The sequence below is a fragment of the Heptranchias perlo genome, chromosome 34, assembly GCF_035084215.1.
Source record: "Heptranchias perlo isolate sHepPer1 chromosome 34, sHepPer1.hap1, whole genome shotgun sequence".
In the NCBI taxonomy this organism is placed as follows: Eukaryota; Metazoa; Chordata; class Chondrichthyes; order Hexanchiformes; family Hexanchidae; genus Heptranchias; species Heptranchias perlo.
The window spans coordinates 28,756,150-28,771,077 of NC_090358.1; the positions used below are offsets into that span (position 1 = coordinate 28,756,150).

General features: G+C 44.6%; 1 protein-coding gene across 1 annotated transcript in view; it reads right to left on the reverse strand.

Moving 5' to 3' along the window:
- The window catches only part of lins1 (lines homolog 1), a 48,293-nt gene that overhangs the window by 16,883 nt on the left and 16,482 nt on the right, over window positions 1–14,928 (reverse strand). The window contains exon 3 of the mRNA XM_067971647.1: window positions 10,060–10,149. Coding sequence (XP_067827748.1) covers window positions 10,060–10,149 — 90 coding nt within the window. The remainder of the gene's footprint in view (window positions 1–10,059; window positions 10,150–14,928) is intronic.

A 14,928-nucleotide genomic window follows, 5' to 3' on the forward strand; every position in this document is an offset into this window, starting at 1 on the left:
ATCCCTTAACTTATTACCTAAAATAATTTTAAAATCCTAAATAACGCAAAGCATTTGGTCTGAAACTTAAGCCTCCATGAGCATTAGCTGACAGTCATGGCAGATCGGCTAATATTGATTTAAATTGTAGAACTACATTTGGAAGAGGGGTCTGGGATCTGTGAGGGGCGATGATGGAAGGACTAAGGGGACAGGCACTGGAGTCTGCAAGCATTTTGGGGAGGGGCAACATGGGTCTGCAATTTAATTCTGCAGCTTACTGTGGTGTTTAGCTGCTAACATGACCCGTTTCCTTAATGCTACTGCTACAAATAGGAACATTTAGATCATTGCAACTGGTTGTAAATTTCATGCTCCAACAATGACTGTCTTCCTTTCATTCTTTTTAAAATATTTCATTTCATCTGTAATAAAGTGTGTTCTTCTGTGGGCGACAGATAAGCTCTGGATGCAAAACTTTTAATACATGCTCGCAGATCTTCCATGGTGTCGTTGATGGTGAGTTAAGAGGATACGCTATTTTATGGCGCATGTAGTGACTATTCCCAAAGGTAATGGAGCTGATTGGGTAATTCCCCCGTCAGTCACTGTTGTAAACGACTGGGATTGATTTTATGCACATAATTTGTATGTAACTATCCTCCATTCACTGCATTTCGCTGGTGAAATAACCCTCCTTTTTTTTTTAAAATCGGGGGACTTTGCTGTAGTTTCGGTCATGAATTCTGTTTGCTGTGGTTCGTAGAGACTGCTTGCTGAGTAAATAGACTGTTTGCTGTAAAATAGACTCTGTTTTCTGTAAGTCCCGTCCCACCTCCAACTCACTGGCTGACACAGTGGTGTCAATAGACACTTCACTGTTTTATACCAACAAGGGCATTGTGCCATGTGATGCACCATGTATTGTCAGAGCCACTGACTTATGGTGACTGAGTAAGTCACATTGCATTTTTGTAACATTCCATTCTGGGGATCAAATTCCTCAATTCTGTTTATTTTTCTGTGAAATCTGTAAATCAGTGGCTGAAGAAAAGACTGCTGGACTCCAGGTCCTCACTTCCCAGATTTCTCATCTCCCACCCAGGGTCTTGGGACCCCTTTCAGTGCTCACAAACTCCCACACAGAATTCCCAGTGCTCCCTGAACCAGAAATGCTCCAATGCTCCCAGACCCTGAGACCTCTATCTCCAACACCCCAGGATCTCTTTCCCAATGATCACAGGACCTGCACTAGTGTTCCCAGAACTTCCCTCTCCAGTGTTCCTGGAATCCCGAGACCCTCCTCCCAGTGCTCCTAGAGCCTGGAATCTTCCCCCCAAAAATACCCTAAAACCCGAGACCCCATCCGAGTACTGCCAGATCCCCCCAAAATTTGCAGGGCTATGGGGAAAAAGGGGAGTGGGACTAATTGGATAGCTCTTTCAAAGAGTGGGCACAGGCATGATGGGACGAAAGGCCTCCTTCTGTGCTGTATCATTCTATGATAAGTCAGTGTCCACAGCAGTACTACTTGGTATAGCACCCCATAAACTCATCGTAAGCAACGCCGTGACAGATCTATTCATTCTGCTCACGAAACAGAGGGTTTCGACTGAAATAGGACTTGCCTGTCTGTCCACATGTTAAATGATTGGATTTTGTTGTTCAATATACAAAATGGACTACTGAAACATAGTAACATTCAGAAATTAGATCCTTGGTTCCCAATACGGCCTATTAAAAGGTCACAAAACACTGCATTATCCATTTCAAAGGAGAAATTACAAGAAGCATACAATAGTTCCGTGATTACCAACTGACCCCATAAACATTCTAATTCACTAATCACCTTATTCACTGGCAGTTCTGCATTCCATAGCAAAATGACATTACAGTAACTCTAATTTTTTTCACTGAAAACTGACATTTGGGCAATGGCATTGTGTAAAGCACTGAATAATGAAAGCCATTAACCTTTATAAAACCATTCAAACCCACTTTTGACAGTTTTTTTTAGTGCAGTCATAATGAACACTCCATTCTGTTTTATGTTGGACTAGAGATTGATTAAAGGAGAAGAGACAGCCAATGGTTTTAATTAGTTCAGTGCTCCCTAATCCAACATAAAACAATGGAATATTAATTATGTAAATTATAAATTTTCAAATTCATTCACAGAACACAGTGAGAAGCGGTGCTGTTAAGGTTTCATGGAGTATTTAGGTCCTTTATTATCATTTTAGTAATCTGGGCTTTTAATACATTAACCATCTTCAGCCATAAGTGCCGAGTGGATGATCCATCTTGGTCTCCTCCCGATATCCCCACCATCACAGAAGCCAGTATTCAGCCAATTCGATTCACTCCACGTGATATCAAGAAATGGCTGAGTGCACTGGATACAGCAAAGGCTATGGGCCCCGACAACATCCCGGCTGCAGTGCTGAAGACTTGTGCTCCAGAACTAGCCGCACCTCTAGCCAAGCTGTTCCAGTACAGCTACAACACTGGCATCTACCCGACAATGTGGAAAATTGCCCAGGTATGTCCTGTCCAGAAAAGGCAGGACAAATCCAATCCGGCCAATTACCGCCCCATCAGCCTACTCTCAATCATCAGCAAAGTGATGGAAGATGTCGTCGACAGTGCTATCAAGCGGCACTTACTCACCAATAACCTGCTCACCGATGCTGTTTGGGTTCCGCCAGGACCACTCAGCTCCAGACCTCATTACAGCCTTGGTCCAAACATGGACAAAAGAGCTGAATTCCAGAGGTGAGGTGAGAGTGACTGCCCTTGACATCAAGGCAGCATTTGACCGATTGTGGCACCAAGGAGCCCTAGTAAAATTGAAGTCAATGGGAATCAGGGGGAAAACTCTCCAGTGGCTGGAGTCATACCAAGCACAAAGGAAGATAGTAGTGGTTGTTGGAGGCCAATCATCTCAGCCCCAGGACATTGCTGCAGGAGTTCCTCAGGGCTGTGTCCTAGGCCCAACCATCTTCAGCTGTTTCAACAATGACCTTTCCTCCATCCTAAGGTCAGAAATGGGGAAGTTCGCTGATGATTGCACAGTGTTCAGTTCCATTCACAACCCCCCAGATAATGAAGCAGTCCGTGCCCGCATGCAGCAAGACCTGGACAACATCCAGGCTTGGGCTGATAAGTGGCAAGTAACATTTGCGCCAGACCAGTGCCAGGCAATGACCATCCCCAACAAGAGAGAGTCTAACCACCTCCCCTTGACATTCAACACCATTACTACCACCGAATCCCCCACCATCAACATCCCAGGGGTCACCATTGACCAGAAACTTAACTGGACCAGCCACATAAATACTGTGGCTACGAGAGCAGGTCAGAGGCTGGGTATTCTGCGGTGAGTGACTCACTTCCTGACTCCCCAAAGCCTTTCCACCATCTACAAAACACAAGTCAGGAGTGTGATGGAATACTCTCCACTTGCCTGGAAGAGTGCAGCTCCAACAACGCTCAAGAAGCTTGACACCATCCAGGACAAAGCAGCCCGCTTGATTAGCAGTCCATCTACCAGTCTAAACATTCAGTCCCTTCAACACTGGCGCACCGTGGCTGCAGTGTGTGCCATCTACAGGATGCACTGCAGCAACTCATCAAGGCTTCTTCGACAGCACCTCCCAAACCCACGACCTCTACCACCTAGAAGGACAAGGGCAGCAGGCACATGGGAACAACACCACCTGCACGTTCCCCTCCAAGTCACACACCATCCCAACTTGGAAATATATCGCTGTTCCTTCATCATCGCTGAGTCAAAATCCTGGAACTCCCTACCTAACAGCATTGGGAGAACCTTCACCACACGGACTGCAGTGGTTCAAGAAGGCAGCTCATCTCCAACTTCTCAAGGGCAATTTGGGATGGGCAATAAATGCTGGCCTTGCCAGCGACGCCCACATCCCACGAACGAATAAAAAAAATCTAATCTCCATGCATTCAGAATTCACCACAGAAAATGGAGCTATGTAATTGCAGTGACCTGTTCCGACTAGCCAGCCTGAAAACTGATGCAATCCTTTTATAGCTACAATATAACTGGCAGACTTCCCATAGCATTGCTCATGGTAAGTCAGATGTAATGCTACACCATGTAATGGACAATGTATTATTCCGTGTTTAACCTGGCCTGTCCCGTTCACGCTAGCTTTATGAGTTTAATTGCTGATGGTGATGGAAGCTTGTAGGTACTGTCATCACCCACCTCCTCAAAAAAGCCACCTTTGACCCTCCTCTGTCCTTGCAAACTAGCGCTCCATCTCCAACCTTCCTTTCCTCTCCAAAGTCCTTGAACGTGTTGTCGCCTCCCAAATTCGTGCCCATCTTTCCTGCAACTCCATGTTTGAATCCCTCCAATTAGGTTTCTGCCCCTGTCAAAGTACCGAAGCGGCCCTGATCAAAGTTCAGTCACAAATGACTGCGTGACTGTGACCGTGGTAAACTATCCCTCCTCAATCTTCTCGACCTGTCTGCAGCCTTTGATACGGTTGGCCACACCATCCTCCTCCAACGCCTCTCCTCCATTGTCCAGCTGGGTGGGACTGCGCTCGCCTGGTTCCATTCTTATTTATCCAATCGTAGCCAGAGAATCACCTGCAATGGCTTCTCTTCCTGCTCCCGCACATTTTGTCTGGATCTATCCTTGGCCCCTTCCTATTTCTCATCTACATAAACCTCCATAAACTTGAGCTCATCCAAAACTCTGCTGCCCATATCCTAACTCGCACCACGTACCGTTCTCCCATCATCCCTGTGCTCGCCGACTTACATTGGCTCGCAGTCTGAGAACACCTCGATTTTAAAATTCTCATTCCTGTTTTCAAATCCCTCCATGGCCTCGCCCCTCCCTATCTCTATAACCTCCTCCAATTCTGGCCTCTTGCGCATCCCTGATTTTATTTGCTCCACCACTGGCGGCCATGCCTAGGCCCTAAGGTCTGGAATTCCCTCCCTAATCCTCTCTACCTCTCTCTCCTCCTTTAAGATGCTTCTTAAAACCTACCTCGTTGACCAAGCTTTTGGTCACCTGTCCTGATACCTCCTTATCATAGAATGGTTACAGCACAGAACAAGGCCATTCAGTCCATCGAGCCTGTGCTGGCTCTTTGTAAGTCAGTTAGTCCTACCCCCCCACTCTTCCCCTTGGCCTTGCAAATTTTTTCCCTTCAAGTATTTATCAAATTCCTTTCTGAAAGCCACAATTGAATCTGCTTCTACTACCCTTTCAGGCAGCACATTCCAGATCATAACTATTCGCTGCGTAAAAAAGACTTTCCTCATGTCACCTTTGGTTCTTTTGCTAATCACCTTAAATCTGTGTCCTCTGGTTCGCGACCCTTCCGCCAATGGGAACAGTTTCTCTTCATTTACTTTATCTAAACCCTTCATGATTTTCAATACCACTATCAAAGCTCCTCTTAACCTTCTCTGTTCTAAGGAAAACAACCACAGCTTCTCCAGTCTATCCACGTAACTGAAGTCCCTCATCCCAGGAACCATTCTAGTAAATCTTTTCTGCACCCTCTCTAAGGCCTTCACATCCTTCGTAAAGTGTCGTGCCCAGAATTGGACACAATACTCCAGTTGTAGCCGAACCAGTGTTTTACAAAGGTTCAACATAACTTCCTTGCTTTTGTACTCTATGCCTCTATTTATAAAGCCCAGGATCCCATATGCTTTTTTAACCGCTTTCTCAACTTGTCCTGCCACCTTCAAAGATTTGTGCACATGAACCCCCAGGTCTTTCTGTTCCTGCACCCCCTTTAGAATTGTACCATTTAGTTTATATTGCCTCTCCTCATTCTTCCAGCCAAAATGTATCACATTTGCATTATCCTCCTCACTGTTCACTACACTTCCAAGTTTTGTGTCATCTGCAAATTTTGAAATTATGCCCTGTACACCCAGGTCCAAGTCATTAATATATAATCAAAAAAAAGCATGGTCTTCGTACCAACCCCTAGGGAACTGTATACCTTCCTCCAGTCTGAATGTGGCTTGGTGTCAAATTTTGTCTGATATCGCTCCTGTGAAGCGCCGTGGGACGTTTTACTATGTTAAAGGCGTTATATAAATGCAAGTTGTTGTTGCTTGTAAATTTCTGGCTTCAGGTCAATGAAATTAATATATTTCTTCCCTTTTAATACTTTGATAGGTGACAGAAGTTTAGGAGTGTCCCAGAACCATTAGATGTAATAAATGTCCCATGATGTTGCTGACAGTGAGTTTGAGGTGGCGCTGTTGCAAGGGGAAGTTATTTTTTGATAAGCTGGGTGTGTTGACAAACAATCAACATGTTTAAGAGTCACCAAATCAAGCCACGGAAAAATCTACGTTGTCGAGTTTCTGATACAGAGTACACCACACTCTCTCCATCGGGGTATTTACTTTAGCCCAGAGAATGTAGATACAGGTTGGCAGAGTCAACAGCTGGAGATCTTCAAGTGCTGCTGAAGGTTAACCAGTTAAAACCAAATAGCTTATCAATAATTGGGAAGCTTGCTGCTCCTTGTCCAGCTAGGACCACCCTGCCTGTTAAGGTATTGGTTTGCAGAGTTATCTGGAGCCAAGTGGGATGAATTCCAGCCCCTAATAATGGGCCCATCCCTCCAAGTTCAATTGGTGAGTCAGACTGGCTAGTCAGTTATCAACAGTGCCCTGGATTATTTCAGACCTGCCTGCTTCAAGTATCGGATTACCGAGTCTGCCCCAGACTCCGCAGAGTCTCCAAGAAGACCCTGCTTACCAACTTCCCCATCCCCCGTCAAGGGGAGTAGTCACTAGTTCGTCAGGCAACTGACAGCCACTAAGCAAAGGGAACAGGGTCTCACGTGAGATGTGTAGGGCAGGAGATGGTTTATACGAGATAATGGAATATGGTACGGCTTAGGGAAAGCCCTTTTCATTGCTTTTTTGGACAGGTTTCAATCTAATGTCCCATGCAGTCTACATGGAGAAGTTGGAAGCTGTGAATATAAATCGCTGACTCTTGTAATTTGTTCAGAATGTGCTCTCTAATATCTGTGTACAGGTAGATGGGAGACTCTCAGATCCCATTCCTCTCGGAGGAGAAGTCAACATAAAATGCTACCATCCTCCTAACCACAGTATGGGCATACACCACACCCACTGAACAGTGGTTCCTCCAGGTGTAGGTGCAGAGTTTTAGCAGCTACTGCTTGCTCTCTGCAACTCAATCATAGTAGACACTGAAAACTGGAGATATGACTATATGTCATCATACTTGGAATCCAGGCAACATTTTCCAGTAGCTGTTGTTAGAGTTTCCTCACTATCAATAAAATCTACCTCTAACATGACGGAATGATCTACGTAGTCAGTTTTCTACATGTCAGCCACCTTGCTGTTTGATTTGTCAAAGTCATGATTACTCATCACCAACTGCTTAATCCAGGTCCTTAAGTGAAGGACTCTGACAAAGAGAAATGCTTGCCATGACGTTGAATCCCCTCCAGTGTGCTAAGCAATAGACTGGGGGTAACATATTAGCATGAATAGGGGATTGGTTAATGGACAGAAAACAGAGTAAGGATAAACGGGTCATTATCAGGTTAGCAAACTATAACTAATGGGGTACCGCAAGGATCGATGCTTGGGCCTCAGCTATTTTCAATCTATATTAATGACTTGGATGAAGGGACCGAGTGTAATGTATCCAAGTTTGCTGACAATACAAAGCTGGGTGGGAAAGAAAGCAGTGAGGAGGACACAAAGAGTCTGCAAAGGGATATAGACAGGTTAAGTGAGTGGGCAAGAAGATGGCAGATGGAGTATAATGTAGGGAAATGTGAGGTTATTCACTTTGGTAGGAAGAATAGAAAAACAGAATATTTTTTAAATGGTGAGAAAATATTAAATGTTGGTGTCCAGAGAGAATTGGGTGTTCTGGTACAAGAAACACAAAAAGTTAACATGCAGGTACAGCAGGCAATTAGGAAAGCAAATGGCATGTTGGCCTTTATTGCAAGGGGGTTGGAGTACAAGAGCAAGGAAGTCTTACTGCAATTGTACAGGGCTTTAGTGGGACCACACCTGGAGTACGGCTTACAGTTTTGGACTCTTTAGATAAGGAAGGATATACTTATCTTAGAGGCAGAGCAACGGAGGTTCACTAGATTAATTTCTGGGATGAGAGGGTTGTCCTATGATGAGAGGTTGAGTAGAATATAGGAACAGGAGTAGGCCATTCAGCCCCTTGTGCCTGCTCCGCCATTTGATTAGATCATGGCTGATCTGTGATCTAACTCTATATACCTGCCTTTGGCCCATATCCCTTAATACCTTTGGTTGCCAAAAAGCTATCTATCTCAGATTTAAATTTAGCAATTGAGCTAGTATCAATTGCCGTTTGCGGAAGAGAGTTCCAAACTTCTACCATCCTTTGTGTGTAGAAATGTTTTCTAATCTCACTCCTGAAAGGTCTGGCTCTAATTTTTAGACTGTGCCCCCTACTCCTAAAATCCCCAACCAGCGGAAATAGTTTCCCTCTATCCACCCTATCTGTTCCCCATAGTATCTTATAAACTTCGATCAGATCACCCCTTAATCTTCTAAACTCTAGAGACTACAACCCCAATTTGTGTAATCTCTCCTCTTAACTTAACCCTTGAAGTCCAGGTATCATTCTAGTAAACCTACGCTGCACTCCCTCCAAGGCCAGTATGTCCTTCCGAAGGGGCGGTGCCCAGAACTGCTCACAGTACTCCAGGTGCGGTCTAACCAGGGTTTTGTATAGCTGCAGCATAACTTCTGCCCCCTTGTACTCTAGTCCCCTAGATATAAAGGCCAGCATTCCATTAGTCTTATTGATTATTTTCCGCACTTGTTCATGACACTTCAATGATCTATGTACCTGAACCCCTAAGTCCCTTGAATGGGTCTATACTCTCTGGAGTTCAGAAGAATGAGAAGTGATCTCATTGAAACATATAAGATTCTGAGGGGGCTTGACAGGGTAGATGCTGAGAGGTTGTTTCCCCTGGATGGAGAGTCTAGAACTAGAGGGCATAGTCGCAGGATAAGGGGTCGGCCATTTAAGACTGAGATGAGGAGGAATTTATTCATCAGAGGGTTGTGAATCTTTGGAATTCTCTACCTCGGAGGGCTGTTGATGCTGAGTTGTTGAATATGTTCAAGGCTTTGATAGATAGATTTTTGGACTGTAGGGGAATCGAACCACTGGGGATTGGGCAGGAAAGTGGAGTTGAGGTTGAAGATCAGCCATGATCTGACTGAATGGCGGAGCAGGCTCGAGGGGCCATATGGCCTACTCCTGCTCCTATTTCTTATGGTCTTCCTTTAAGACACTCCTTAAAACCTACCTCTTTGACCGAGCTTTTGGCCTAATATCTCATGTGGCTCGGTGTCAAAAATTTGTTTGATAACGCTCCTGTGAGGCGCCTTGGGATGTTTTACTACATTAAAGGCGCAACATAAAGGCAAGTTGTCGTTGTTGATATAAGAACACACATTCTGAACCAATTACCAGATTCTGCTATTTACATTCACAGCTTCCAACTTCCTCATGGGACATTAGATTGAAAGCTGTCCAAAAAACAATGAAAGGGGTTTCCCCTGAGCCATATGATATTCCATTATCTCACATAAACCACAACCTGCCCTACACATCCCACAAGATTATGTTCATTTACAATTACTCTATGGGACTCCACAGCATTTGATATCACTTCCACAATCTGAAGATTCACATTAACCGTCACTGATATCAGCCAAATGCTGATGGTTTTTGGTCTCAGTAGGGTCGATCTTCTTGTGGATAGAAACCACAGCTGTGCCATGGAACTACGAAGGCATGTGCATTGCAAATAGAGCCCTGTTCGAGAATCCTACCGTAGATAACAGAGATGAAATTTTTGCCCACAAGCAATGCCACAGATGATAAAAAATAATGTTTCTGTGTCTCTTGGTTAAATGCTCGTGTTATTATAAACTGCATCCTCTGACTTACCATAGCAAAACCAAGGGAGGTCTGCTGGTGTAACTAAAAGTACTGTTCATACTCACAGTCACCAAAATCTGAACCAGAATCAGTGATGCAACGCATTTCATAGCCACGTGCGACAACAGCTTGTCTGAGCAGCCAAACAAGAGAACCTAGGGATAGAATACATTATGTATCACTCCGAATATCCAAAGAACGCAGCAGTTAATCAAAATAAAATCATTACTGCAAAGGTTGTGAAATCATTCAGTTGCTTTATATTGCCCGGCCCCAACCTGCGCCAGGGCCCAGTTTCACGATACCACATAGTATGGACACATTTAGAGTGTTGCTACTGGGCTTGCCTTGTGCTGTGATTTTCTCTATGCTGATTTACTGAGACACTCAGGGATTCAATGCATTAAAATGGAAAGTGTAGAAGGCTACTGAACAAAATGAGGGAAATATAAAAATAGCAACACGCTGCACACCGTGGTTTAACAGAGGTTGGATGGAACCTACACAAGCAGAGATACTTTAAAGATATGAGGAAACAAAAAGTAGGGGAGATTGAAATTCATACAAAACACAACTGCTAAAGACAGCATTAGAAAAAGTAACAGAAGTAGAGGGACAAATCACAGAAGGATAGCAGAGAGTCAAAGGGGCAGAGTTTCCTGATTCTACACCTAGGACTGGCCTTATGTTTCTCAATCAGTAGCACGCACACACCCAAACACTTATCCACTGAGCCATCCAGGGAACATGTCTCCTGGCAGAGGCTGAAAAGGAAAATGATTTCAGAACGATCCTTGGTTATATCAGTCTGAACTAGGTAGCAATAAGGCAATTTGGATATTGAGTTTTTGGAGGGTTTTATATTATAAGTCAGAACACGTTAAACAGATTAAAGGTGGTCGGTTCTGTAGTGCGGCATACGGTTTTGAGCATTTTACCTCAAATATATGTGCATCAGAAAGGCCTAAAGGGCCAAGATGACTCCCATACTTGGACACTAAGTTATGGAAAAAAAAGGCAAACCACCTAAGGAGGTGCATATTTGCAAGCTGTTTAACTCAGATAGTGAGCTTAGATGTAGAGGACACAAGAACAAAATTCACAAGCCTCATGCAAATTAGAACACCCCACAACAAGAAAGTGCACATCAGCCGCACAAATTGCAGGGCTTGGATGGTGCAGGGCACAGTTTCCAACTGTTCGCGTTTGGAGCGGACTTCTCACTTTTTGGGCCCCGTCCACTCTGTTTGCAGAGTGGTTCCTCGAGTGGTGTGCCTGTCTCTGGCTGACTCCCCTCCAGTGATTTGCCTCTTCATCAAGGAATAACTCCCCAGCATGAAGCCTTGAGAAGCAGTGGGACAGTAGTGGTCTCCCATGTGGCTCCTCAGCTGATGTTTGCCAGTTCACCAGCTCAGGACTTCAAAGCACTAACGCCACCACTCCCCAGGCTTGCTGGTGACTTTTAAAAGTGCTCCCAGCTCATATAATATCTATCAAAGCAAAAGCTACTCAGCAGATATTTTATGAGTGCTTTAAAGATTGACCAGGTTTTCCAGCTGCAAAGAGCAGCCACCAAGCTCACAGGTGCCATGGCAAAAGGCCAAAAAGAGGAAGATTGAAGAGGGTAAGTTATGGGCAAGGAGCAAGGAAGGAAGGTTGAGAGGAGGGGGAGTAGAATGGGGAAATGAAGAATGAGAGGGGCAGGCTAAGGAAAAGAAAGAGAGAAATGGTGAGGGGCAGCAGTGAAGGGGAGGAAGAAGGGGAGAAGAAGAGGGAAATGGTGAGGAGCACCATGGAGGGGAGAAAAAAATTGAAATGGTCAGGGAGGAGGGAGGAGGAAGAGGAAATGGCAAAGGACAACAGTCAGAAGGGGCAAAGAGCAGAAAGGGTGACAGGAGGTAGAGAAGATAGGGTGAATGGAAAAAAGGTGAAGGGCTAAAGAAGGATTAGTGGCTGAAAACGAAGAGAACAGAACAATAGGAGAGCAAGAAGTGAAAAGGTGAAGAGAATGCACGGGGTTGGTCAGATGTGGGCGCCAACAGTAAGACAAACATCAGAGAATGAACAGCAGGCAGGACAGGATATGTTTTTTTCAAGTTGTCAACATTTTCTGGGGCTGCAACAGCTTTTCCAAGCGGCATGCATGGCCACTCAAACTGCTGTGGAAGCAGTATGTCTCTCATTGTCGAGCCGATCGCAGTATCTCCCCATAGTCCTTGGCTACCTTTTCTTCATTCAAGCATCTCACCCTCTACCCTTTTTGATATATATTAATGACCTGAACTTGGGTATTGGGGGCATAATTTTGAAATTTTCAGATGACACAAAGCTTGGAAATGTAATAAACAGTGAGGAGGATAATAGCAGACTTCAGGAGGACATAGACAGATAGGTGAAATGGGCTATCCACACAACTGCCTCACTCACCCCCACTTCCTCATACTGCCTATCCTACCAGCCCTCCATCAACCAATCCTGACCCCATAGGATTTACAAGATGAAGAGCTGACAATGCTACTCTGTCACTGATTAATGAAGGGAATTTTTTTAATTGTATATGAGATTGTAATTATACGGCAACGTTTTCTCCAATGTTTTTAGGTGTACAGGGATGAAAGTGGCAGTATCACCTTAGTTTAGTGGTAGCTGTCTCGTCCAAATCGGAAGTTGTAGGTTCAAGCTCCATTCCAGGACTTGAGCACATGATCTAGGCTGACACTTCAGTGCAACATTGAGGGAGTGCTGAATTGTCAGAGGTGTTGTTTTTCATATCAGACATTAAACTAAGGCTTTGTCAGTATGGACTATTCAAAGAATAGGAGTTCTCCCAGTGTCCTGGCCAACATTCCTCCTTCAAGCAACACCACAAAAAATAATTTAACTGATCATTCACCTTATTTGTCATTTGTGAGACCTTACTGTGCGCAAACTGGCTACCATATTTGCCTATATAATCCATTGCTTGTGAAGCACTTTGGGACGTCATGAGGACGTAATAAGGAATTATATAAAGGCAACTTTCTTCTTTCTATAACTGAGGAGTAAGCTCCCAATCCAATATCCAAATGTACTAGACACAAAGGGTGAGACACTTCTCCAGAGGTCTCTCACACTTCACACTAAATGTGAAGCCAGATTTAAAAAGTGGACAGGTAATCAGAATTTGGACACCGTATAAACTTGAATCTTTTTAACGTTATGAGAATGCGAGTGTGTCACCCACTTTCTAAGAACAAGAAGGTTGAATTACAAAATTGGAACCACAATAATATGGTTATGTTAGGCTTTGGCAAGCTACCTTTCTTTTTTCTTCTTGAAATCTGGGCAACGCTGGCAAGGCTGCGTTTATTGTCCATCCCTAATTGTCCCAAAGTGGTAGTGGGCCTCTTTGCACTGCTGCGGTCTTTGTGGTGGTGGTACTCCACAATAGTGTTAGGTAGGGAATTCCAGGATATTGACCCAACAATGATGAATGAGGCCAAGTCAGGATAGTGTGTGACTTGAGGGGAACTTGGAGATGATGGGGTCCCCAGACATTGCTGCTCGTCCTTTTCGGTGGTAACAATTCTAAGGCTGGCAGATGCTGTCGAAGTAACCTTGGCAAGTTATTGCAGTGCATCCTATACATGCTGCAGCCACTGTGCACTGGCGATGGAGGGGCGAATATTGAGTTCATGGCAGGGATATCAATCAAACTGCTCTGTCCAGGATAGTATCAAGCTTCTCGAGTGTTGTCACGGCTGCAGGCGAATGGTGAGTATTGAATCACATTTCTGATTTGATCCTTGTGGATGAAGCTGAGGCTTTGAGAAGTTAGGAGGTGAGCTGCTCGTCACAGAGTACCCAGCCTCTGCTCTTAAAGCTACAGTGTTGATATGGCTGGTACAGTTAAGTTTCTGGTGAATGGTGACTCCCAAGATTCTGATGGCGAGGGATTGAGCGATGTCAATGGCGTTGAAGGTCCGGGGGGTTGGGGGTGGGGGGGAGGCAGGAGAGTTGGCTTTCTCTTGTTTAAGATGGTCATTATCCAGCATTCATGTGCTGCGGAATGTTACTTGCTAATTGTCAGCACAAGCCTTGACATTATCCAGATTCTGCTACAGGGTGGCATAGACTGCTTCATTATCACAGGAATTGTGAATGGAATTAAACACTGCGGAACTGTCAGGAAACAGCCCCAATCCTGACCTTATGATGGAGAGAAGGTCATTGATGAAACAGTTGGGGCCAAGAATGCTTCCCTAAGAAACGGCAGTAGTAATGTCCTTGGTCTGCTAATGATTAGCCTCCAGCAACCTCAACCATCAGGAACCACTGGAGGGTTTTCCCTTTGTTGGGTATATGTCATAGCTATACAGGAACAGCTCAGGTAGGGAAACAGCTAGCTCTGGTGTGCAGATCTTCAGCACTATAGCTGGGACGTTGTCAGTGAACATAACCTTTGCTGTGTAACTTACATTCATGGCCACGAATGGGTCACAATGCCTCATGGATGCCCAATTTTGGGCTGCTTGATCTGGTTTTAGTCTGTGCACAGCAATAGTGCCATATTATATGATGGATAATGCCCTCAAGGTGAAGACAAAATTGTCTTCACAAGAACTCCAGTGGTCACTCTTACCAGTGCTATCATGGACAGACGGATCTGCGGCAGGTAGGTTGGGTGAGGGAGAGGTCATGCAGGTTAATTTCTTGCGTTAGTTTCCTTACCACCTAATGCAGGCCCAGTTTGGCATTTGGAGTATTGCGTCCAGTTTTGGTCTCCCCACTTCAGGGGCACATTGTGACTCTCAAGGAGGACAACAAGGATGATCCCCACATTCAATTCATAGAACTATGAAGATAGGCTCAATATCCTGGGTTTCTACTCACTAGGGAGACAAAGACCTAGAAGGGAACTGATCCAGGTATTAAAGATTATTGAAGGCATGGAT